We start from the raw sequence: 25,868 nt of genomic DNA, 5'->3' as shown, positions 1-25,868 counted from the left end.
AGTTCCAAATCCGGACAAAGAGTCCCTTGAAGCAGAAGTCAGCCATCCTAAGACCAAAAAGTCTGCCCATTGGTTGTTTTTGTTCAGTCCGCTGCTAAGAATGGCTTTTACATTTTTAAACGATTGGGGGGAAATTCAAAACAACAAGGATGCTTTCCTTTCGAGCTACGATGCCGGAGTTTGGAGTTTGAGTTAAGTACTGCAAGAGACCGAACGGCCCGCAAAGACGAAAACGTTTAGCTCTTTAAAGAAAAAGTTTGCTGACCCCTTAAGGCTATGCATGTTCACGTCCCGTTTGGAATGTGTTCCGTACCCTCCGAGGGGAGCGTTACCGGGTTTGAGGAGCGCGGGTCTAAACTGAAGCCCCTGGGCAAGTCCCTGTCCTCAACTTCCCCGGGTATAAAACGGGGTTAGACGCAGTGATCTCTGGGGGCCTGCCTGGCAGGGCATTAAAGAAATAAAGGGGACAGAGACTCGGGGTAGACCGGGAGCGGGCGGGCAGGCGCGCGCCGGGCGGGTCCCTCGGGGTTTCCAGCCGCGTGGGCGGGCGCAGCTCCCCAAGGCCCAGATTTCGCTGGGGAATTCCGGGCGGGGTGCGGCGGCGGGGCGGGGCGGGGCCGGGGCGGGGCCGGCCACCGCCTATAAGAGGGGGCCGCACACCCGCCCGGGCCATTCGCCTGCGCGCGCTGTGCGGACCGCAGTACCATGGCCTCCGCCCGCATGCTCGCGCTGCTGCTGCTCCTCGTGGGCGCCCCCGCCGCCGCTGCCGAATCGGTAGGAACTGGGGGATCCCGGGAGGCGGCCCGGTGCCTCCTTTGTTCCTGGGGGCCTGGGATAGGGGGGCTCAGGGGGCCGCGCTTCCCCCAACTAGACGCCAAGGCCGGGGAAACTTTGCTGGAAACTTGGCTCTGGAGTCACGGGGAGGCTCCGGGCCGGAGTGGCTCCCCCGCGCGAACGTGCGCCCCAGCCTCTTGCTCTTCCCGCCTACCCTGGCCTCGGCCCCGCCGCGCGCTCCAGGCTCGGACGTGACTAAGCCGGTGTCATCTCTTCTACCCCTACACTCGCGCCCTTCCCTGGTGATCCTGGGGCAGGCTCCGAGTCCTGGATCCCCCTGCTCGCCCTCCGTAAGCACCCACAGCTGCGGCTCTAGAATCCTACAGGGCCTGGGGACGAGGGGGCTGCGTGTACTCGGAAGGGGGAGGGGTTCGGGTGTGCGGGGGGGCCTTGTTTCACACACCGGGGAGCGAAGAACTGAGCCCTGACCTCAGGTCTGGCCCCAGCCCTGTCACTGGCTTGTGACAGAGCAAGGCTCTGCCCCTTCTGAGTGTCAGTTTCCCCATCTGCACAACGGGCTTGGGGGAGCGCCGCAGGAGGTGGCCAGTGCTTCTTTAGGGTCCCTACAAAGTTGGGACTCTGATACCTCAAGGGCGGACGGGAGGGATGGTTTGGGCTCAGCACTTCACCAAAGAGTTGAACCTCTGCTTTCTGCGAGAATCCTGTTTATTTCTGATGAACTGTGCACGGGAAATCGGAGTACCCACCTTGAGTGGGGTAAGGGGGTTTGGGGGAGAGAAGGTCTCAGCCCCGAGAAGCTCTCCTCGCTGCCCGCTGGTCCCTGTCCTAGTTTACAAAGCCCTAGGCCACTAGAAGCTCCATTCATCCCAGCGGCCAGTGGGGGGAGGAGGGTGGCAATTTCATCTGGGAAGTTGGGCGAACGGGAATTGATGGGAGAGGCTATCGGCCCCCCCAAGAACCCCAGCTCTGTGCGCCCTTCATGCCCTTAAGCCCCCCTTTTTAGGGGGAGCAAGTCTGTGGAGTTTAGTCATTGTCGGTTCCTTTATGGGACTTCTTTTTCTCTGGGCTTAGGGAAAAGTCTTGTCTGCCTGGCAGCTTCTGTTGAGGAATGAGACCCTGAGAATAACCTGCCAGCACAATTGCAGGCAAGCAGTGATGATAGCAAACATTTAGCGCTTATGGTGTGCCTTCTGGTGTTCTACTAGCTTTCTACTGGCTGTTCTAATGGCCTATCAGCTAGCTTAATTCTGACAACCCGGCAGTTTACTGTTCTTAAATTGGTCCTGAGGCTGAGGAGGGAGGTTAGCTGACTTACCCAAGGTCACACAGCTAATAAGGGTGTGAGTCATTCAAATTTAGGCAGCCAGTCTTCCAAGTTCCTGCTCCTATGATAAGCTGCAGTCTGATGCTTCTGAGTGGCTGCCCTTGTCCCATCCTCAGGTAACTCAAGAGTTTAGAATCTGTTGAGATTGGGGGCTGGCCAGCCTCAAGAAATTCTGAGGTGGAAGGAAACGGGCCCAGAGTGAGATGATGACTTACCCAAAACCCAAAGTAAGGGCAACCTGACCGAAAGGTTAGTGTCTGAGCCAGGACTCCAACCTACACCTGCGGCTCCCTGGTACAATGCTCTAAACTACGTGCTGAGAGATGTGTTGAAGTCAAGCAGCTAGGGAGACAGCTGAAGGAATGCCAGGTTGGGTCCTGTTGGCCTGGGCAGTGTGTGTGGGGGAAAAGAAAGGCCCAGGAGGTTGTGAGGTCATTGCGTGGACAGTCACATGGCAGTCCCGGTTCAGGGGCTGCTGAGTCTGCAGGTGCTTCAGGGTGAGCAGCAGACAGCTGTGTCCTGGGGGCCATCGGAAGGATATGGTTTGGGGAAGGGCAGCTGTGTCAGCCCTGCGCATGGTGACCCATCAGCTGGGGAGAAGTAGGCCCTGAGCAGCTGCTTCCGGAGAGAGGTGTCCTGGCGAATGTCACAGACCTTCCACCTCTAATTGGGTCACAGGGCTTCCCCTTTTGCCTCCCCTGTCCCCTTCCTGCCAAGGTTGTGGCCGGAAAAATCAGACCTAGTCATAGCTGAATAGATGTGATGGAGAGGTCTGCCTTCTTTTTGCAGGTGGAGAAAACAGGCCCAGGGAGAAGGGATTTTCTGATTGCAGTTATGATTTGTTGAGTGCTTGCCAAATGCCAGGTCTGGTGCATTTTATCCTCACAAAAATCCCAGCATGTGGGGATTATATTATGCCTACTTTACAGATGAGGGCACTGAGGTCTCCCTCCAGTAGTGCTATTGAGGCCCTCCCCAAGTTTTAGGTTTAAGCCGAAGGCCTGTGCTCCCCTTGGGTGGTACCCTACCCCCACCCTGAGGGCTTGGTGCCACAAGTTTTGGGAAGGGAACCCAGTCTGAGCAGCCAGCCTCTTCCCTGGCAGGGCTTGCTATCCCAAACCAGTTCTTCCTGTCCAGCTGGGAGCATTCCCCTGAACTGCCTTCCTGCCACTCCTTCTCCAGCCAATTAAAGATAGCCTTGTTTGGGGAGCCGGACCCCCCCCCAGAGGTGTTGCTCCCCAGGGGCACAGCCTGCTGATGTGGCACCAGGCCCAGTGGGTTCTGGGGAAGTGTATTTTAGCTTAGAGATGTTTCTGGTCTCCTTGAGAATTCTCTCCTTGATTGTACCAAGGTAGCAGTGGGGCAGAAGCCCAGGGGCTCTGGGACCCTTGAGTGGCCAGTGAGAGCTCTTTGGAATTCTTAGAATCCCAGAGAACCACTAAGGATATTTGGGCCATGGTTTAGAGGGTTCTGTGAGGTTGACATTCCCCCATCTGTAAAATGGGGTTTGAAAGAAATGACCTTGAACGCCCTTTTCAGCCCAAGTAGTCTATTAATAATTAAATACCTACTCTTTGAAAGGGACTGTAGAAACCCTGGACATCTAAGGCATTCCCTCCCTTGAAGAAACTTAGTTTGTGAGATAATTAATACGTATATCCCACCAAATTCTGAGTGGTAAGCCCAGCCCTCCCCATCCCCACCACACATACCACTTCCACCCACACCCGGCCAGGGCGTGGGGGTGGGGGCATTTCTGCTCTATTCATCTTCAGTGAAATACTTGTCCCTTAGTTAGTACTCAGGAAATGTTTGTATGAATGAATGACTTCATGCATGTGACTTCCTTCTAAAAGGTGCATTGAGGTTATTTATCACTGATATGAAGCTCTTCCAGGGATATTGTGAGGTAAGTTTTATTTACATTTTTACAAGAAACTGATGCTCAGAGGAAGATAGTGGCTTGCCAAGGTCAGAACCAGGCCTCTCTGATAATACAAGGAGTCTGGTTTTGAGCATCTTAAGAGAACATTCCATATGAGGAAATTGGCTGGGTTTGAAAGCAGATACCTTGAGTTCTGCTTCTGAACTGCAAGGTGACCTTGAGCAAATGTGCCCTATCTCTGGGTCTCCGTGTCCCCAACTCTATAATAAGCCCACCTTGGACTAAAGCCCTCCAAGGGTCCTTCCTGCCCTGAAAACACACCCGTGGGGGGAGGGGAGCTTTCTTGGCCCCCCTTGGTAAAGATCCTAAACAAGAGGAGAAGCTGGGGGGTGGGGGGTGGAGACATTCAGCTCCCAACATCCCCAGCTCCTGGAAACAGAGGGCTTTTCCAAGGACTTGGAGTGCTAGGCTGTCCTGAATGAGGAGCTGTGGAGAGCCAGGCTGGGCTTCCCGCCCCAGTTCCCTCTTGGGAGGAATTGGCTCCTAGTTGTTCTCAGCCTCCTGGACTGCTGGGTGTGATTTCCAAATTACCATTTAAAATTGGGGGAAGGGGCTGGACAGGGCCTGTGAGTCACTGGAGGAGAGTGGTGGCTGGCCTGAGTCACCCATTTCCTTTCAACCTCTTGGCTAGTGGGATGACTCTAGTGGGGGTGTTGGAATGGGCTCCTGAGTTTACCTCGTCCTCTGAGAGCCTACTAAAGGTAGTGTCTCAGCGCCCCGGTCTTTGAGGGGATGTACAGGAAATGCTAGTCCTAGGCGTCAGACCTTCCCAGTGCCTTGCCTGTGGGTGGGCTTTTTTGACAGGGTGCAAATTCAGCCAGTCTTCAGAATTGGTCTTCAGACCTGTGCAGAGAAGGTAGTGCTTTGTTTCCCTGAAAGCTCTGAGCTCCTAGAGCAAGGCTGGGGCAGCCCAGTTACGATGGCACCCCAGGAGGCTCTGATTTTTCTGATGCCCTCTCCTTGCTTTCTGGAAGTGGATGGAGAGCACTGGAACAGTGGTTTGGGGCCCGGCAGACCTAACTTGAAGGGGCGTGAAGTCCACCCCTTACTAGCTACGTGACTGTGGCCATGTCACCCAGTCTCCCCGGCCTCTGCTTCTTGGGTGTTGTGGTGAGGCTGCTAGGAGGTGACAAGGCTGCAGGTAAATCTCACTGGGAGGCTGCTTTCTTAGTGACAGGGATGCCAGGTGGTTCCTGTACCTTTGAGGATCCCACTCCCAGGGCCCCTGGAACACTCCTTCCCTCCCAACAGCTGCAAGGTGGGAAGGGAGGAGTCCAGGGTGGGGCTGATAGAGTTCAAATCTCCTGTTTGTTTGTTTTAGAAGTGGGCTGTTTGCTAATTATCAGATCGGTTTATATTTAAACAAGAACCAGTTCTCAGCAGCCCCACCCCTCCTGCTGGGATCTGTAGGAACCCCTCGCTGAGCTATTTGCGGCCTGGAGGGCGATGGGGGTTTGCTAAGGGTACGGGACCACCTGGACAAAGCCCAGAACAGGGTCACCCTCCTCAGTTGGAGGGGCAGAGTTTCTAGGCCTACGGAGGCTGAGTGAATTGCAAGGAGTGCTCTGGCCTTGGAGAGGGGGTTCGATGGTGGCCGGGAAGGTACAGTGTCTGAAAAGCAGGTAGATTTTCAGTACCTGGGCCTCTAGAGAGGGAGGAGCAGGCCTGTGTCAACAGTTGGGGCCTGATTTAACCCTAGAAGTACTGGAAGCCTGACTCACTGGTGACCTTCAGGCACGTCCCTGCACCTGGCCAGGCCCTTTGGCCCTGTCTGCTAGGTGAGTGGAAGTGGGTACATTTAACAGCCAGAAAAACCTGAGTCACCATCCCAGCTCTGCTGCTCACCCAGGGACATGCAGTTAGTTAATAAGTCACTTCACCAGTATGTCCTCAGTAAAACACCTGTGTCACTCAAGGGTCATAGTCGGTATTTGGCAAAGTTGTAAAGGGCTGGCTTGATCTTGGTTTGTTCTTAGTGGCTAGACGAGGGCTCTTCCCCGGGGCCAGATGTTGGCTTCAGGGAGGTGGTATCTGCGTGCATGCCGAAAATGTAAACCGATAGTTACAGTTCTTGGGGTTCAAAACTTTTTTCTCCTTTCCAGAGGGCTCCAGGAGTCCCCAGGAGATCACTCTGTGATTTGAACAGATTTTCCCAGCTTTGGCCTTCTGCAGTTCCCCCCTACCATCCCTCCTACTTTTTACCACCTTGTCTGTGCCCCCAGTTACCACCCCCACCCTCTGGCCAGTCCCTCCTACTCAGCCTGCCTCTCCCCTCCCCCGCCCTGCAGGCCGGGAGCTCCGCTTGCCCCAGTTTTCTCTGGCACAGAGGCTGGCTAGTCAGGTGACACCTGGGGTAATGGAAAGGGGAGGCAGGGAAAGGCTGGTGTGTGTGGAAACTGTGACTTGGTGGAGCCCGCTGGTCGCGGCCAGGCCTGTGGGACTGGCTATACCACTCGGACCTCAGGCCATGAGGGCAGAGATGACCCGTGGCCGATCACAGGGAGTGGGGACACTCCCAGGGAAAGACCAGCTGGGAGACGTCTGTGGGACAGACTGACCTGGTCTGGAGCAGTGGCTTCCTCACGTGGTGGTGGGGGTTATGGAAGGGGGAGGCTGGGAAGGGGCAGGAAGCCAGCACCCAGGGCTGATCTAATCAGCCGAGACGAGGCTATTGACTTTGCTCTTGAGAACACGGGAGGCTTGTTTACGTCCCGCCCGTAGATCCAGCAGGGACTTCGGATCTGCTGCCTAGATTACAAGCCCCAGCTTCAATGCACTTCTGTCTCTGCAGCCCTTGGGGAGCCAGCCCCGTCCCAGCTGTCTCCAGCGGTAATCGGAGCAGTGCCCAGCTTGGTTACCAGGCCCTGAGACAGACGGAGGCTTGTCTCTTTGAGAACCGTCTTTTACAGGTGGGCAAACTGAGGCCCAGTGGGGAAATCTCCATCACCTGCTGTCAGGGGGATGTCCAGAATGCAGGTCCCCACCCCCACCCCCATTCCTAGCTGGCACCCCAGCATCCTGGAGCCCTTGCTGTGGAATGGGTTGCCCTGGGACGGGGGGGGGGGGGGGTTGGTGAAAAGTTGGCCGCTGGCAGTGCCAGGCCTGGCTTCTCTCCTGAGTGATTGTGTTCAGAGTAACCCGACCTTGGAGTGGGCAGAGCTGACATTCGAACCCCCCCCAGCCCCACCCCCACCCCCAGACCTGGCTTAACCCTCCAGGTACCAGGGCACTAGCTGTATGTGGTTTCTTTTTGCCTCTTGGATATTTTTTTTTTTGTCCCTAAGGCAGGTCAGTAAATACCCCCCGGGGGTACAGGTCCCCCAGTAGAATGTCAGGCGTCTCTAGTCACTTCCATTTGCTCCTTTTGGAAAAATACAACCGCGTTTCCTCTGCCTCTGTTGTCTTAGAATGGGTGCTCCAAGTTGTGTGGTCTCTGCCCATCTCTGGGTCCTTTGCAATTGGGGGTGCAGGGGACCTGGTCGGTTGTCCCAGAAGCAAAATAAATACCCATTATAGGTATTTATTCACGATTTGTGAAGCACCTCCTCCCGCACCCCGATCCACTGACCACCTTCTTTCTAGCAGTGGAGCTGCTTCTACAGCTTTTCCCAGGTCTCTCTGACCCTTTGAGCACTAATCCCTTTAGCCAGAAGGGAGGCAGGTGGGGATTGATAATAGCTGCTACTCATTGAGCACCTGCTGTGTACCAGGCCATATGCTGGATTCCTTGCACACACTAATGCACTGCACTTAATCCTCATCATCCTGCAGGGTGCTCCTAGCCCTGGGTACCGAAAGAGAAAGCTGAGGGTTCAAGATGTGACGTAGACCCCAAGACTCCTACAGTTACGAAGTGGCCAGCCTGTGCTTTGCTTGTGGGGAACCACTCTGCTGGCAGATCCTTCATTTCTGCTGAGGTGTAGGTCTCTGATTGTGGCTCCTGGGTGTGCTCATTCTGGGGGGTACCTGACCCTTCAGAAAGGGGGATGGGGGAATACAGTGATTGTACCAGAGGCTGCTTTTTGGGCTCTCTGGTCAGAATCACTCTGGTGGATTCAGTGGTTGGAACCCAGTGTCCTTGCTCCCCCCACCCCACCCCCCCCTTTGAATTTGGCTTGCACAGTTGTCCTTCTGGTCTCACCTCTTGAAAGAAGGGTCAAGTGTGTCCCTGACCCTACCTCTGCTGTGGAGGAGCCTGAGGGCGGAGGTGGGGGAGGGGGAGGAGGAGGCTGTCCTCCCTCTTTTCCTCCCACCAGCCAACCAGGCCTTGATCCTGAACTTCTCCCTGGTGCCCCAGCCAAGTTTTTGTTCTTTCGTTTAAGCAAAATCACTTTCACCTTTGTTTGCTCCCTGGTGGAGCCTGGCCTGGCAGTGTGGGGTCGGGGTGGAGAGGTGACACGTGGGTGGCGGTGAGAAATCTGGTTGTGGCTGAGGTGTGGTCTTGGGAAAGATCTAGGTTCAAATCCCAGCTCTGTTGCTTTCTAGTTGTGTGACTTTGGATAAATGACTCTATTGCACCTGAGTTTCCTGCAAAATGGCCAGAGCACGTTACAAGACTGTTGGGCCGGTACAAATGAGCTCATAAAGGGAAGACTCCAGCTTGGTGCCTGGCTTGTGGTGGATACTTGAGCTAGTCACCCCAGCCCCTGTGCTTTTCCCTGGTGACTGAAGCTGTAGGACTTCGGGATAGGGTCGGTGACCTTTTCCTAGCTTCGTGACTATAGTGTAAGGACTGGATGCGGAATATGTCTGGAGTGACAGCTGCGGCCTGTGGGTTTGCTGAGACCCTTCGTTTTGCAGCCAAATCCTTGAAGCAGGGCGGGGAGGACAGCTCCAGCCTCAAGTTAGGAGACCTAGGTTCGAAGTCCAGCTCTGCTTGCCAAGTGCTTGGGTGACCTTGGCAAAGTCCCTTGTCTTTTAATCTGTCTGCTGGGTTATAAAATGAGACCGTTGGGCTCAGTGACCTCGGATACCTTCTGTTGGCAGGTGCTAGTTCCTTTGGAACAAAACGGCGCCTACCCCCTCTTCTGTGGGTAATATGGGAAGGCATTCAGCATCTCAACCCCCAGGCACCAACCCCAGGTGCCCACCAGCCCTGGGGCAAGCAGGGTCTGTGGGACCCAGGCCCACTGACCTATTTCCGTTGTGGTCTGTGAGAAAGGAGACCTGAGGGCCCGAGAGGGTGCCTGTGTAAACACACGATCCGCAGGCAGGGATGGGGGTGAGTGGAGAATAGATGGGGGTAGCTCAGCTGGGAGCAGGATGGGGTCCTCTCTGGTCAAGGCAGGGTCTGGCTGCTAGTGGCCTCATTCTTCGGATGCACCCCAGACTGAATGGGCCCTGTCTGCAAAGCAGGTGAGGCAAGGGAGGGCTGTTGGCACGCCCATACACACAAAGGGATGCTTGCCCATGTTGCTTGCCCATTGCTGACCTAGTCTTAAAGGGTTCCCATGTGGGAATGGCCCTCTTGTCAGGAGTCATGGGCAGAGAGGAACAGAGAGGGTGCTTCTGGAGTGGAAGAAAGATCTGCTTTCCCGTGCCCTCCCATGGGTACGCCCCACAAAACTTCTTCCAGGCCCTGGGACTTGCTGGAGGAAGGCACGTGGGCCCCTCTAATGCAGCCTTGAGAGCCCCGGGATGGGTGTCTGACCGGGTCTACTCCTGGCCGTGCCGCTGACCCCTGGTGCGACCTTAGCCAAGCTGGTTATCCTCCCCAGGAACCTGGTATGGAAAGGAAGGGGGAGGGAGTCGCCAGGTGACCCCTAAGAGGGCTGAACTGCCAGTGAATCTGGGTTTCATCTTTGGTTTTGAGACCACCATACCTGCCTCCTCTCTTCGCCTCCATCTGGCTAATGAAAAACTGAGCTAGTAACTGTCAGCCAATCAGCATGCTGATCCCGCTGGTTATTTTGAAACACCCCTTAACACTTTCACATAGTAAAAGAAGGGCAGGATGTGTAAACAACATTCCAGGGCTTCGGGGAATAAGAATCCTGTGGGGAGGGTCTCCCACCTGAAACTGCCCAGGGTTGGGACCCCAGCCCTTGTCTTGAGGATTTGGAGCTGTGACTCCCACCGGAGTCTCCAGGCCAGGTCGACAAGGGGCCAAAGTACCTTTTTTCTCTGCTGGGCTGGATTTGACCTCCACTTGACAGGGCTCCCTCCTAGCTTGGGTGGCTGGGCACTCTGTGTACATGCGTGTTCATTCGCATGTGGCTAAAGGCTCGAGTGATCCATGCCTGGGTTCTGGTCCAGTGTGGCCACTTTCTGCCGATGTGACCTTGGGCAAGCCACTTAACCTTTCTGAGGCCCCGGTTCCAGTTCTGCCCACTTCTGCACAAGATCTATCAGGAGAACGTACTTCATTTGCTAAGGGCTCAAGAGGTCCTGCTCTTTCAGATTTGGGGCCTGGGGGAATTCGCAGCAGGAGATGGGGGTAGGAGCACAGGGACCTCGCCCTAGGGGACAGTTTCGCAACCACCACGGAGGAGCCTTCCTCCCAAGCTGCCAGACCGAAGCCACAGGCACGGGGCTGTGTGCGGGGGCTGGAATTCCAACACCAGCAGCTCAGCAGCTCCTGATTCCCAAGTCATGAAGTCATCCCCAGCCAGGGCTTAACCCCTTCTGGCTCCCCACCCCCATGTGTGCCCAGTGTTCAGCAAAGATTCTCCCATCCGGTGGAAGAGGGCTGTGTGCCCACAGCCTTCCCCCCTGGCCTGACCCTCCTCCCTTCCGGGAATCCAGCATCTGCCCTCTAGGGGGTGGAAGAGGGCATGACAGTCAGGTCCTGCCCACCTCTCCCGGGAAGCCAGTGGAGGAAGTACAGAGCCTGGGCCTCTCCTGCAATGCTTACCGGTCTTAGGAACAGCTATTCCTCCTCAGGCTCCCCCCCCTTCCCCCGGTGTCACTGGCAGTCTCAGCTGGGTGAAGGATAGCCTGGGGCAGTCAAAAAGACACCGGGCCTCTCCACTCTGAGTTGTCTGGCTGACTCAGTTATGTGACCTTAGGCAAGTCACTGCTTTGTCCAGAGCTCAGATTCTCTCAGATTCTGTGAAATGAGAGCATGGGACCTCCCTGGCCTCTGTAACTGGTATTCTGGTGGTTCTGAGCAGAGCCCCTATCTCCTACAGTTAGGGGCTCTGGGAAAGAAGAGGAGAATGTTTAGAGGAGGGGTGTATATTGAACTTCATTGAAACCCTAACTCTTTGGGCAAATAGTAGGCACTTTAGTATTTGAGTTAATCAGCGGGGGAAAGAAATGAACTTTGCTCAGGGCTGTTGTCCTTTGGGAAGCCTCAGCCCCAGAACTAAGAGGAAGGTGGTAACCATTCTGAATGTTTCCTACCCTTGTGAGCTCTGGGGGATGGGAACAGAGTAGCTGATGTACTTACAGGACCTTGGGGAAGCTTTTGCCTCCCTGGACCTTGATACTTTCCCTTTGAAAGCTTCTTGGTGGAAGTGGGGTTTAAGATTCTGCTGTGATGTGACGGGCTGGGTCCCCGTGTGGTAGGGGCCGAGGACATTTGTGGGTGCTGGAGTGGATGGTCCTTCCACAGGATGCCTCTCTGTGCCCTCCCCTGTGCTGGTACAGAACAGATCTATGGGAGATGCTGGAAAGCTGAGTACAAGAGTGTGCTTACGTACTTGTGAGTCACCAGGTCTGCACAGTGCCTGGCCTGAGGCTGCCCTGGGGCGTGGGTGAGCCAGCCCTGATTGCCCCAGCCCAGTCTGAGTCAGCTGGGAAAGGTGTCCTGGACTGGGCAAGACCGGTGCCAGCAGCCCTCTCCCTGCCTCGGGTGAATCAGCTGTGACTGCATTTGCATCCTAGAACCCTGGAGCGTCACACCCTCAAGCCTGTGTGGTTCTGCATTCAGGCAGCTCGATGCTGAATCCTCTCTCTTTGACCTACTTGTGCCAGAAGGAAATGCCCAGTTTCCTCTGTTGTAAAATGAGGTTAAAGACATGCCTTTGGTGTTAAGAACAGGGACTTACACATACTATTTGCTTAGTCAATGGTACCTAGTAATATTTAATGTTCTGATTATTACCAACTTTATGATTTTTATTAGCCCAGGATGGGAAAGAGATTTGCCTAAGGTCACACAGCAAGTTAGGGACCAGGAGGGGTGATCTCCAGGTTCTGGCCTGATTACCTTCCAGGACCCCAGGTTATCTTACTGAATGCCCACTTCACTGCCTTTTGGGGATCGGGGGCTGCTGTAGAGCACCCAGGGGACTACCAATGTGGCTGACGTGACTCCCTTTTTCACCCTAGATCCGAGAGACCGAAGTCATCGACCCCCAAGACCTCCTAGAAGGCCGATACTTTTCTGGAGCCCTACCAGACGACGAGGATGTTGGGGGGCCTGGGCAGGAACCCGATGATTTTGAGCTCTCTGGCTCTGGAGATCTGGGTATGGAGGGTCTGGTGGGCAGGCCTAGGGTCATGGGGTTGGAGGGAAGGTGGCCTCACCGAGCACAGGGGAGTGAGCTCGCCTTGAGACTTGGATTTGTGTGGGGGCTTTCCAACAGTGCTCTTCCCCTCTCGGAAGAGAGGAAACAAAAGTAACTATCAACCCTTTCCATCCCTGACAACCCTCCTTGGGTGAGTTATTTGTTGCTTGGAGTTCATTTGTAGCTCTAGGTTTTCTGAGCACCAGCCTGGACCTGTCTGCCTGTGGCTGGGGACCTAGTGGGGGTGGGGCTGGAAAGAACTGATAGTGTTTTCTTCTTATGAAAAGGAAAAGGAGCAGCTCAAAAGCCTGGGAGCATGTGTGGGCAGAGGTGTGGGTGGGGGCCCAGGAACAAGCTCCTGCTTCAGAGGGGGGCGTGGGTGAAGGGGCCCAGGCCTCGGGTGGCTGGACTGGGCAGGGGGAGGGCAGGGCTGTTCATGGTCTTCTGTGACTCCCTGGCTCAGGCTGCAGCACAGAAGCATCCCTCCTCCGTACGGAGTGCTGTGATGATCTCTGTGACCTCTGAGCCTTGGTTTCCAAATCTGTAAAATAGTAAATCAGTGTGTTGGGGATTGGACTGATGAGTTAAAGCTCTCTTGGCACATATACGGAGCACTCAGGATATATTTTAATGTTGCAATTTCTAATATTTAATATTACAATCTAGAGTCTTCTCAAAGGAATCCCCTGGGGATCTTACGAAACTGCAGACTGATTCAGTGGGCCCAGAAATTCTGCATTTCTAACCGGCACCCAGGGGATGCTTTTGGTCCCTGGATCCAAAATTATGGAGCAGGGGTTTGGAGCTGACAAAGCATCTGCTCAGCTACCTGCTGAGCATTCTTGTGAAAGAACCAGAGAGCCCAGTCTTTGGAGCCCCATTTTACAGATGAGGTGACTGAAGCTGGGGTGGGAATGGTCACTTCCTGTACGTTGAGCATTTGAGGGCTGGTTGTACGTTAGGACTCCCCCTAGCCATGGCTAAAGAAGGGGGAGGTCCTTTATCTAAGGGGAAGTGACCTCACACTCAGCCTTTCTGACCTTCCAGATGACTCAGAGGACCCCCAGATCTTCCCCGAAGTAATCCAACCCCTGGTGAGTAATTACATGCTTTTGCCTCTCCCCCCTTGCTCCTCTCTAACACCTGTTGAGAAGGGCCCATAAGTGAGGGTCTGACCTCTCTCTGCAAGAAAGCTTTTATTCAGGGCTCTGGCTCCCTGGAGGCAGGCACAGCTGTGGGTCATGGGTAGGCCATCCTCCCTGCAGGGGATAATCACTGTCAGCACTTAGATGTGTTTCCAGCCCCTTTTCTGTGCATTTCTAGGTATTTCCCAACGTTAATATCAAGTTGTATATACAGTTTTGTGTATATAAAATGGTCAGGAGTTTGAGTTTATTTCCTCCCATAATTAAATGTACTTCCTATTCATTTTTATAGGCTGCATCATCATAGCTCACTGCTTTTCCCTTTTTGATGGAAATGTTTCGGATTTTCTGATTTTCTAAAATTATAACACTACAGCAAGCTTCTTTCACTCAAATCTCTGATTAGCTCCTTGGGACAGGGTCCCAAGCAATTTCTGCAGCTCTGCCACACTGCCCTCCGGGGTGGTGATTCTCGAATACCCACTGACCAGCAGTGAGTGGGACCACGTGCTTCCCTGCGCCCTTGGTCACATTACTCATTCCCCATTTGGGGCAGACCTGGAAAGGAGGAGGGTGAGCCTTCGATGGCATCGTTGTTGAGAGTTTGGTGCTGCTTTCTGTCCCAGGACCCCCTGGTTCAGCCAGCAAGATGGCAAAAGCAGACTCCCTCCCTGGCTGAATGCTTCTGTCCCCTGCCCCAGGCTCGTCCCCAGACCACGCTGAGTGTTTGTCTCTGCTCCTCCCACCCCATGCAGGTGCCTCTCGATAACTTTATTCCTGAGAGGGCAGGGCCTGGGAGTTGGATCCCCACCGAACCTAAGGAATTGGAGGAGAATGAGGTCATCCCAAAAAGGATCTCACCCTTTGAAGGGGACGAGGACCTGTCCAACAAGGTGTCCATGTCCAGCACTGCGCAGGGCAGCAGCATCTTTGAGAGGACAGAGGTTCTGGCAGGTAAGCTCCTCACCAGAGACTTAGAAGGGGGAGAGGACTCAGAGGGAGATAGTGCTGCAGACACGGATGCCTGGGGCCCCCGGGTACCCTGGAGACTTGAGGATATCAAAGGCTTCTAAAGAACAGCCGGAGAGTCAGTCACTTGCCTTAAGTCCTTCTGTCTTGTTTTAAAAACATTTGCACAGCCTAGGGTTGGTACCTGGGGAGTTAATTATTAAACGTTCACTTCCCATGAAAGCCCATTGGGCTGGCTCCCCATCCCCCTGCTCTGTCACTTGACAGCCTTGTGACCTTGGCTGAGAAGCTTTCCAGCCCCAGTGGGGAGGTGAGCCTCAGTTTCCTCCTCTGTAAATGGGTACAATGCTACCCCTTGGGTTGGTATCATAACTCCATGCAAATTAGAATCTGAAGTAATTTGGCCAACTGGAAAGCGCTTTTCTGATTGGTGGGTGTAATCTGTCATTGAGTCTTCACTGACTTTTCATACTCGGTGGCATACCGGGATCCTTCATACGACAGATTAAGACACGGAGGCCTTGGAGAGGAGAGGTTCAGGGTTTGGCCTGACGTGAGAGCCGCAGGGTTCTTGACTGTGGTGTGCTATTGTGGAAGCTCTGTCCCAGGGTGGGGCTTCGGGTGTGGCCTTCATCGGGGTGGGGACGGCTCCCTCTCTCCTTCCCTGGCAGCTTGGGGATCTCCAAAGCTCGTGGGGGCGGGTTGTCAGAGGGAACTCTCTCTCTGGCCAAGTTTTATAGGCCAAGGGCCTGTCTGCATGAACCAGCCCGGTGAGTGACTGCCCTGGGCCCAGGCTCAGTTACTCCTGTCTCCTGGCAGCCAGCCGGGCCAGCACCTCCTAGGAGGCCTGAGGTACAAGGAAAGAGCCCTGTTCCCTGCATTTTGCAGATAAGGCTCCCTGGGAATATAACCCCAGGTGACGTTGGGCCCAGCTCAGCCCTGACCCTGGCCTCCTGATACTGGAGCCAATGTTCTTTCTCCTTTACCTTCGCTACTTGCTGAGCAATGTAAAGAGGGGTAGGGGATGCTTTTGGAACCAGAGGGGCCCTTAGAGGCCTTTTAGTCTTCTAAGCTTCAAAATATTTGGTAAAAACCTCCCCCATCTTTTTCAACCACAGAGTTTCACTTTTAGCTGGCATATGTGGGATCAGCATAAGGTTTTGCTTTCACCAACTAAGGATTTTGTTGCTTTTAAAGAAAAATGCAAAACCACTGATCTAGTCCAACCAAGTGTGTCTTAGAAATGGGAAGACTGAGGCCCAGAGAAAGCAAACCACTTGTTTGGGTCACATAGCAAAAGACAGAACCAAAGCCAGGTCATCTCTTAAATCTTCCGGTTGAGAATTAGACAAACATAAGATCTTCATGTGAGAAGTTCTACTGTTGCGTTCGTTGGGGTGGGAACCTCCATTCCAGTAGCATCTCTGCACCTGGAAATTTCTCAAGTGCTTGCTAGAAGCCATCTGATCCATGTGCCCCCCTCACTGAGCCTCCACAACTGGACAGGTATGGTTGGCTATCTGTACTCTTAACAGATAAGGAAACTGAGGCTTAAGAGAAGCCAAATTACTTGTCCAAAGTCACAAAACTAGGCACTGGTAGCCCCGGCACGTGAACCTACGACCACAGTCACTTTTGAGACTGCCCTTGAACCTTAACCTAGTGCAGAGTCCCAGCGCTGACCAAGGTCCTGATAAGAGGCGCCCGGGGTTATCAGAGGGGAAAGGTGATAAAAACAGTCATGGAGCTGGGATACCTCATTCCATGTGCTTTTTCTGTATTTCCTGGGGTCATTTTGTTGCTGCTTTCTCAGAGTTTTAGCCAAGAAAGAACCTTACCGGGCTCCTCTGTTCCATTCTGCCCCCATTCTGTGCATAGATTGGGAGTGTGTGCAGGGATGGAAAATTAATCTCCTTAGCCCTAGAAGACCGAATTAGGGGACTCAATCTGCCACAGCAAGGATTCTGTGGGGTATCCCTGCCCCCTCAGCAAACAGGATAGAGCTCTTCAGACGGCCTGGCAAACTGCAAAACAGCTGTTCACCTGAGGTTAGCAGCCTGCATCTGCCTGATGCCAGTAGGCAGCCTTGGCCGGTGCTCCTCTCTGAGCTGAATTGGGAGAGTCATTTCATAAGCACTTCACTGTTGTGCCAGGGTCCAATTCAGGGTGCTAGGGACACATACAAACCACCAAGGTTTACAAGTAGTGAGTACTGAGCCTCTGCCGTGCATTGTTCTAAGCACTTTCGGTGGGTTAATTTATTTAATCCTTAGGACTGATGTGTGAGAAAGGTCCTCCGGTTTCCGTTTTGCAATGAGAGAGATGAAGGAACTTGCCCGATCACACAGCCAGCGATGAGTAATGGGAGTGGGTTGCAGGCCTTAGCACACACCGAGCTGCACACGTAGGAGGGGGGAAACCACAGTGTGTCATTGTCTGTGACACAGCAGCACGGCCATGTCCACGTGTCCGAGCTGTGTTTGGTAGCATGCACCTGTGTGTATGGAGAACGTGTATACCCATCTGTGTAGGTGTGTGCACTCACGAGAGTGCCAGGAGTCTGTCTGGGCAGATCGTCGCAGCTTGCGGGTCTGCTAGCTCCTGGCGCAGTTAGTGCTAAGCTGTCGCTGGGGTGTGTGCTTGGCTGTGGGCTCCAGCAGGTGCGGGTTGGAATGGTGGCTTTGCCGCCCTAGCTCTGTGGTCTCCAGTGACTTACGGTGACCCCCTGCTGTCTTGTGAATGAGGTCGTGCCGAGCACAAGCAACAGCAAGGGGGAGCATGTCTATAGTTGTGAGAGCTGACTGCGGGGAAGTGGCAGTGTACCCGAGGTCCTGACCCACAGCTCTCCCCATTCTTCCCCTGCAGCTCTGATCGTGGGCGGCGGCGTGGGCATTCTCTTTGCTGTTTTCCTGGTCCTGCTGCTGGTGTACCGCATGAAGAAGAAGGATGAAGGCACCTATGACCTGGGCAAGAAACCCATCTACAAGAAAGCCCCTACCAACGAGTTCTATGCCTGAAGCGCCCGCCTGGCCACCGGCTTGGACCTCCGTGGGAAAGGAAGCCGAAGGATTTGGGAGGGTGGACGTTAGGGTAGGGGGAGGGCAACCTAATACTGACCTGTCCGCATCTCCAGCTCTGATTATGTTTCAAGCGTCAGAAGAGACATCATCTTCTGTTCCTGCCTGCCTCTTCTTGATTCTCTGCCTCGGTTGTCCCGGCAGAAAAATAGGGTTACACTTGGCCTTGCTAAAGGCAGGTCTGGGATTGGATCATTTCTTAATCTTACACTTAAAATGTGGGCCCAGCTTACACCCTGTCCTGAACATGCCTCACCCAGAGCCCCTCTGAAGCTGGGACAGGAGTCCTGCTGGGGCTCTGCCCCCAGTGGGCCTTCTCCCTCCCTCTTGTGAAAAGGAGCCAGGAGAAGGAACTAGAACCATCTGTACCTTGAGATGTGTCCATCAAAGGGCACTTGTGATCACACTACAGGAGTCTGTGGTATACCTTGGGCCATTCTCGGCTCTTTCAAGTGACTTTCTGGAAATCAACCTTTTTTATTTGGGGGAGGGGATGGGGAAGGAGGGAGGGTGGGAAGAAGAACTGAAAGTTCATACTGAAGTGGATTTGCAGAGTATTTGCAAATCTATCTTAAGTGGGGTATTTTTTTCCGAATGGTTCAGTCCTTGGTGCAGAGCCTCTGCCTGGGCAAGAGTGTGCCGATGCTGAGATGTCCTCCGCTCTCTTGCACTTTCCGCAGGACCTGCGAAGTTTGTATTTAATGGCTTTTTTTTTTTTTATTTTTTTTGAAAATGAGAGAAGAGACGGAGACATGATTTTTATTATTATTATTATTATTTTTTACTATTTATAGCTTCAGACAGGGCCCTCCTCCTCTTTTTCTTTAAATATCCCATTTTTTTTTTTTTTTTTTTTTAATACTTAACACTCCCCCAGCTCATGACCTTGGCCCTTGCTGAAGCTGCTTCCTCTAAGAAGTAGCTTTTGCTGAAACTTTTCTAGCAGATCCCAAAATATAATGTTAGGGGATGGTGGGAATATTTGTGTCTCTTCTTGTAATATATTATTATTCTTCCTTGGTTCTAGAAAAATAGATAAATATATTTTTTTCAGGAAATAGTGTGGTATGTCCCATTTGAAGTTGGCTGGATGGTTGAGTGAGTGGATTTTTGTTTGGCTGAGTGGGTTTTTGCCACTCTCTCTCTCTCTTCTCTCTCTGTTCCTGGTGCCTTCTCCCGATTGGGCTGGAGTAGTTGAGGGTAGACAGTTCTACCTTCTTTCTAGCTTCTGCTTTGAGCCCAACCGGTGTTCCTTTGTTTGCTCTCTCCAAATTTATGAGAAAATTGGAGAGCTGTGCTATCCGCTGTGGTGGCCACCGGCCACATGTGGCTCTTCAAATATGTGAAAATCACCCAAAGTTCAAAATTCATTCCTCATTTACACTAACCACATTTCATGTGCTCATTTGCCACGTATGGTTCGTGGCTGCTATAGTGAACACGCAGGTAGGGACCATGTCAGCCTGTTCAACCGCAGTGCTAGAGAACTAAACTGGCTTAACACGTCCCAGCCCCAGCCTTGTGGGGTTGACCTTGGTCTCCCTGGGCAAAGGGGGGTGGGGGTGGGGGAGGACTGACGGGGCCCTGGCTCTGGATCTTGTTATTGGTGACTGCCCCCCCCCCCCCCAAAGAAGAGGCCTGGTGGCTTAGCCTGGGCAGACTGCATCTTCTCCTGACCCCACTGGCTGGGGTATGGGGGGAGTCGCGCTTGCCTCCTGCACCCTTCACCCTTCACCGCCACAACCCAGGGTCCCAGCTGGCTGGGTCCTCTGCACTGCCCTCCCCACCAACCCCTCTGGTTTTCCTCTGGCTATGTTGGGAGTGAGCACCTCTTGGAGCCACCTCACACTGTTGTCTGTTACTTAATTTTTTTTTTTTTTTGATAAGAATAAAATCTGGTACTTTCTAGATTGCCTGTGTCTGTCATTTTTTTTTTTTCCCTGTCATTTTAAAGTTTGTAAGAAGTCATCCTTTCTGGGTTCTGTATCCCTTGATAGCAGCAGAGACGTAAGAAGCCAAGAAAGGGCCTGGAGAAGAGGAGAGTCAGAAAGTACACATGGCGGCCTGTGGGCTCGTTGTGCCTGCCTTGGTGTTCTGTTGAGATGGCACCTTGTTTCAAAAGCAAACACAAAAATTCCTTGGATTAGGTACCAACTATAGAAATGAGGATGTTCCCCATATAAGTCCAGATTCCCCACTTCTCTGGGGAAAAACTCAAGATCTGGCCCCTCTCCAGCCTCTTGGCCCCGTTTGGAAGTCGCCCACAGGCAGGATCCTGTCTTAGATGTGGGTTCTCTGCCTTGCCACAGTCTCTGTCCACCTGCTATCGCTCATGTTGCCCACTTGGCCTCTGCAGACCCCATCGATGCCTGTCTTGATCCTGGCAAAAGCATTTTTACCAAGGCAGAAACCTGCCCTTACTTGTCTGCAGAGTTAAGCCTTAATTCCGGGCCTTGGGCTTTGGGGGTCTAACCTTGGTACCATGTTGCCCAGTGCTTGGCTGGGGTCGGGAAGGATACAGCGGGACCGGCAGTAGAAGCAAACCCTCATGTCACACGCGTGTGCCAGAACCCATTCTAGGCTTCAACATGGGAACCCACTTCATCGGCACAAAGTAGGTACTGTTAGTGTCCCCATTATACAGATGGGGACCCTGCCGCTGAGAGGTTACAGGACTTGTCCAAAGTGACCCAACTTAGCAACGGTTGATTTGAACCCAGGCATTTGGGCTCTGGAGGCTGCCCACAACCACACTGCCCATCAGAGGGTTTATGTGGCCCGAGGTCCCTCCATTGGAGGCTGCTCGGACCCGCTAACCCCCTTTGAAGCAGCGAGTCTGGTCTCAGGTCCCTGCTGATGTCCCCACTACGCCTGGTTTTCCTGAGTCCCGTGAGGCTTGGGTGGATCTCTGTTCCTCATAACTTGGTTCTCACAGAAGTTTCTCACATCTGCTAGACCTGTGCTGTCCAGTACAGTAGCTGTTGGCCAAGTGGCTATTGCAGTTCAAATTAATTTTTTAAAAAGGAAAAACTCAGTTCCTCAGTTGTACTAGCCACATCTCAAGTGATCAACAGCTGCAGCTGCAGCTACCCTGGGTCATGCAGACGGAAGCAGAACATTTCCACTGCCTCAGAAATTTTGGTCAGGTCTATGTCGGGTGATGTGAGACGGTGGCTCGGGGCCTCTGGACTTGGATTTCAGTTTTTTACCAGCCGTTCCCTTGTGTGCCAATGGCTTGCAGGGGGGAAGTTCAGAGCCCGCTGTGCAGAAGTGCTCAACAAAAGGCACTTTATTCTCATCATCAGCGCCATCTTTTGGGTGAGGTATTAGCTCCCACAGGCCCCTCTATTGCCTATTGCTGTGCAAAATTACCCCAAATGTAGGGGCTTAGGACCACTGTCTCACAGAGTTTCTGCAGATCAAGGAATGTGGGAGCTGCTGAGCTAGGGGGTTGTGGGGTCTCATAACATTGTAGTCAGAATGTTGACCAGGGCTGCAGTCGTCTGGAAGCTTGACTGGGCTTGGAGGACCCACTTCCAAGGTGGCTGGCAAGTTGGTGCTGGCTGTTGACAGGAGGCCCCAGTTCCTTGCCATGTGGACCCTCAGGGCCAATTGTGTGTCCTCATGACATAGCGGCTGGCTTTTCCCAGAGAGTGATCCAAGGGAGCCAGGTGGAAAGTATAATGCCTTTTACAGCCAAACCTCAGGTCACACACCGTCACTTCCACGAAGTATCCTATTGGTCACATAGGTCAGCCCTATTCATTGTGAAAGGAGTCTACACGAGGGCAGGAATGCCTTCAGGAGACAAGACCCCTTAGAAGCCATCTTAAAGACTGGTTACCATATAGCCTGGCTGCTAGTCAACTCTGGACAGGGCTTAATTTCCCTAGGGCGCTAATTCTGAGGGCAACTTGGGATGATATTATTTCTGAGAATTGGACACAGGATGCAAAGTTGATTTTAGACAATATTGAGCCATTTTGTTCACGATCTTGCCATTTTCCTGAAGTAGGAGAAGCATGGACCCCTGTATGGGGCAATTCCTTCATGGGGCATGGGGAGGCCTATGGGCCAAATAGATTCCCCCTTGCCAGGAATTTGATAAGTAGTTTTGGGGGGTGGGAGAGTCAGAATTCTAAGGTGGCCCCCAAGAATTCTTCCCCCTGTTGTAGACACCTGTATATTCCTTTCCCTTGAACGTGGGCAGGACCTGTGAACATGATGGATGCCACTTCTATGATGAGGTTACATCAGATAGGAAAGGCGAAGGGGTTTTGCAGAGGTAATCGAGGTCCCAAATTAGTTGATTTTTGAGTTAGTAAAAAGGGAGAGTACCCTGGGTGGGCCAAGCTTAATCATTTGAAAGCACGAATAAGAGGGTCTGGAACCTTCCCGGTAAGAGAGATGCTCTCCTGTTGGCCTTGACGAAGCAAGCTTCCAGTGAATTCTATAGCTACAAGGACATGAATTTTGCCAACAACTGTGAGCTTGGAATAGGCAGACAGACTGCCCTGTCAGTCCTGGCTCGCACTTTGACTATGGTCTTGGGAGACCCTTAGCAGAAGACCCAGCTAAGCTGTGCTTGGACTCCCAATCCATGGAAACTGTGGGACAATAAACAGGTGTTATTTTAACCTGCTACGTTTGTGGTAGTTTGTTACACAGCGAAGAAAACTAACACAGGAAGGTCACTTGCCTCCTCTGGACCATCACTTTCCCCATCTGTGAAATGGGGTTGGGGGGGAGCGCAATGTCTGGATCACCTCTAAACGTACTTCTGGAATAATGACAATGACAGCAAGGGTCTCTTATAAAGTGGTGACAGTGGGCCAGGCCCTGTTGAAAGTGTTTTACATATATTGGTTATTTTCTTCCTCGTGACGTCTTGTGAAACAAATACTACCCTTTTTACAGAAGGGGGTACTGAGGCACAGAGAGGTTAAGCGACTTGAACTTGCCAAACCTGCCCGGCTTCAACGTACGACTTTGCCTCCAAGATGGCTGTTGTCTGAAAAGCCACCATTTGCTCTGTGTTCCTTGGTTTTAAGGTGATCCCTCTGAAAATACATACGAGTGATTAGTGTGAGGAGAAGGGGATCAATAGATAGATAGATTCCAGGACAAAATCAGCCAAGCCCAGGACACCCCTCGCCAGGATGAGGCACTGATGGCACACTTTCACATACCAGCCAGGGTTGGGGAGGAGAGGAGGGGGTTTAGAACCAGATGGGGGCTTGGGGATGAGCTCTGCAGAGTGGGCTCCACTTCAGCACTCTATAATCAAAGTGAATCCATAAAGAACTTGGTCACAAGGCTCTGCCTTCGCCTTCCCAGCAGCCAGCCCGAGCAGGTGTTTATCATTTCTGCCCCTGAGAGCATTATTGTGCCTACTTCCCTGCCTGCCTTTGTCCCCTGGGGTCGGGGAGAGAGTCAAGCCTGCCCGGAGGGCCTTTTTTTTTGGTGAGTATGGTCAAGGATGACCCTTGCAAAACTTACTGGATATTATCTTATTGGTTTCATTCCCCTTAAAGCTGTTTCCTCCCTCCCTTGCTGTCTTGACAGTATGTGCCCTCAGCAGTCTACAGTCTTCCCCAGGGAGGAAGGTGTCAGAATTCTACCCACACTGCAGTTTTAACAGTTTCTCTTTGAGAAAACCCCACTTAAAAGAAACAAAAGAGAGAGAAACCCAAAGGTCAATGCTTAAGCCTGTAGGCTAGCTTGTTCATGGTGGAACCTCAGGCAACAGAAGAGCTGGTAAGCTAGGAGAGTTTAGAACCGAGATTTTGACTTTATTCTCACTCTGAGAACCTCAGAGTCCCAGATTTAACATCAGGACTATGGCATTTAAATTAGGCTCTGCCATCAGTCTGTTCTCGGATCTAAGGGGCCTTCTCTCCGATCCTGTTTCCTCATCTGTAAAACGGACTAGGGCAAGGACGCTCAGCCCAGTTTTGATGCTGACAGTGTGAAAATGTTAAGATTATCTTTTAAGACCCTAACAGTTCTTGAACGAGAAATAAATGAAAGCTTCACTCTTGGGCGGGAAACAGTGCCACCTGCTGGTTTCACTTTGCACTTGCAAATATCCAAATTGCCAATGCAGTGTGTGGCATATGGTATTTATTGAGCCCCACTCAAAGTCCAAGGTATGCTAATGCGCCCTATGGGACACAGCCATGAGCCTCTTTCCCCATGAGCTCACAGTCTAGAGGGGACAATTGACAGGTACATAAAGCTCTTTGATGCAGGGTGGGTGGTGACATGGTCCGAGGGAAGTGCTCAGGGAACATGGGGTGGGTCCAGGGCATGTGAATTGTGCAGTCACTCAAGGCCCCATACTTCGAAGGGCCTGCCTTGATTTTATGCTCTGGTGTCACTGTCTTGAAATTCTTAATAATTTTTGAGCAAGGTGCCATACATTTTCATTTTCTTCTTCTTCTTCGCTTTTCCCCCCATATATTTTCGTTTTGCACTGGGCCCCATAAGATGGGTAGCTAGCTGAACCTCCCCTGGGGAAATCTTGGAAGAGGAGACATTTGAGCTGGACTTGGAGAACAAGGCAGTAGGTGGAGGGAGAGGAAAGAAGGAAGCCTATTCTAGTGCAGAAGGCGAGATGGAGAGGTGGAGTGCTTAGGCCTCTGTGTTGGGGAGGTGTGAGGGCGGGAGATAGAGGGTGCATTGCTGTGAGGGGGTGGGCAGGGAGGAGACTGGATGACAGAGGGATTCAGGGTCGGGGCTAGAAGGACCTCCAAGCACAGAACAGCAGCTGGAACGCAGAAGACAGGCCAGGGCTGGAGCTGTGAGGTCACAGACGTCCACGTGGGTACACAGGCGGGACCAAGGGCCCTATGGTGCCCCGAGGGGAGTGCCAAGGAAGACAAAGCTGCACAGCTGGGCCTGGGCTCTCAGGCTAGCCCTGGATCTTGGCTTCCAGGACTCCTGCCTTGTCAAGTGGCAGAGGAAGTCCTTGAGGGCAGCGCTGAATGGGCCCTCGTGCCCCAACGCCCTGTGTGATGTGCTGTGAAACTCAGTCTCCCACAAGTGGCTTCCTGCTTCAATAGCATCACGGGGCCGTGAGAGCAAACTCTGGTGGGGTGGGCACTCGAGTCGGGCCGTTTCCCGTTCAACTTGTTCCCTGCATTCCTGGGCCGGGACGCGTTCTCAGGGGCCACGAGGGCCCTTCAACAAGTTTCTCCTTCCCTGCCATAGTGGGTTTCAGCCTGATGGCAGATGACGGAGCTTCCCGATGACTTTGGGAAGTTTAAAGAGCAAAGGTCACCTCCTCCCCTCAGGAAATTTTGGGCCCTTGCTCAGAATTCAAGGAAGGGCCGAGAAGGGTGAGAGCCCTGAACCCGCATTTCAGATCAGTTCTCCCCAAGGGGAACCACGGGGACTGGTACAGGTCTCCAGCACCCACGGTATATCTATATCCTTGGTCCCAACCGCCTGAGCCAGGACCCTGCCTGGTTTTTCTACTTCCCTGTAAAGCACAGACATGACAGAGGAGGTGCGGGTTGATCAGGATGTACTGGGATTCGGTCCCCGGGCGCCATGCAGAGCAGCTCCTCTCTCAGCCGGCTTATCACCCAGCTGGTCCCAGCAGTTCTGCCTGGAGTTGTCCTGTGTTTGCCCCTGGGCCTGGGGAGCATCTTTGCTTGGATTGGGGGGATAGCTAGAAGGGTAAATCATTCCCAGAGCCAACAGGTGGGCCCCGGGGCAGGGACAGGAGCTCAGGGATGCTAGCTGCTTCTGAATGCCATTCCTTCTCTGGCAAGGGTCAAAAAGGTAGGCTCTCTGTTCCATCGGGCTTGTGGTCCCTTCCTCTGTGTGTGTGTGATGGGGGGAGTACACTGAGCACCCCTCTCCTTGGAGAGCTGGGTCATGTAGATGAGACTGCCTTGGCATAGAGGAATCCCTGATCTGCAGGACTGCATCCCGCTGGGCCTGCAGAGAAGTGCCTGGGGGGAAAGTTAAGAGGGCAGCACCTGACCGCGGTCGCAGGCACCAAAGCCGTAGGCCAGAGAGCCATCACGGGCAAGGGTACTGCGCCTGGTCCAGCCATTGCGAGTATGAGGAGGGGCAGGTCTTTGTGTTCCAGGATGGAAGCCAGTACTTCAGGGCAGGACCCTCACGCTCCAGAAGGGACTCAGTACTTCC

General features: G+C 53.1%; 1 protein-coding gene across 2 annotated transcripts; it reads left to right on the top strand.

Moving 5' to 3' along the window:
• The first annotated feature begins 660 nt into the window (after nt 1–660).
• Nucleotides 661–19,619, top strand: SDC4 (syndecan 4). Of its 2 annotated transcripts, none has more exons than XM_027621821.2 (5): nt 661–774; nt 12,339–12,477; nt 13,565–13,611; nt 14,418–14,616; nt 17,497–19,619. In XM_027621821.2, exons 1-5 carry the CDS (start codon nt 706–708, stop codon nt 17,646–17,648), a joined length of 606 nt encoding a protein of 201 aa, XP_027477622.1. In that variant the 5' UTR covers nt 661–705; the 3' UTR covers nt 17,649–19,619. The 2 variants fall into 2 exon arrangements, with proteins under 2 accessions (XP_027477622.1, XP_027477621.1); XM_027621820.2 differs by lacking the exon at nt 661–774 and adding an exon at nt 6,694–6,973.
• Nucleotides 19,620–25,868: the final 6,249 nt, after the last annotated feature.

This window comes from Zalophus californianus, chromosome 8, assembly GCF_009762305.2.
Source record: "Zalophus californianus isolate mZalCal1 chromosome 8, mZalCal1.pri.v2, whole genome shotgun sequence".
NCBI classification, from domain to species: domain Eukaryota; kingdom Metazoa; phylum Chordata; class Mammalia; order Carnivora; family Otariidae; genus Zalophus; species Zalophus californianus.
Note: the sequence above shows the minus strand (reverse complement) of the source record. Positions and strands in the feature narration are given on the sequence as shown.

Coding starts and splice junctions, on each gene's coding strand:
- SDC4 (XM_027621820.2), top strand. CDS start 6,836: ATGCACTTCTGTCTCTGCAGCCCTTGGGGAGCCAGCCCCGTCCCAGCT. Junction 13,612..14,417: donor CCGAAGTAATCCAACCCCTG/GTGAGTAATTAC, acceptor CACCCCATGCAG/GTGCCTCTCGATAACTTTAT. Junction 14,617..17,496: donor GAGGACAGAGGTTCTGGCAG/GTAAGCTCCTCA, acceptor CTTCCCCTGCAG/CTCTGATCGTGGGCGGCGGC.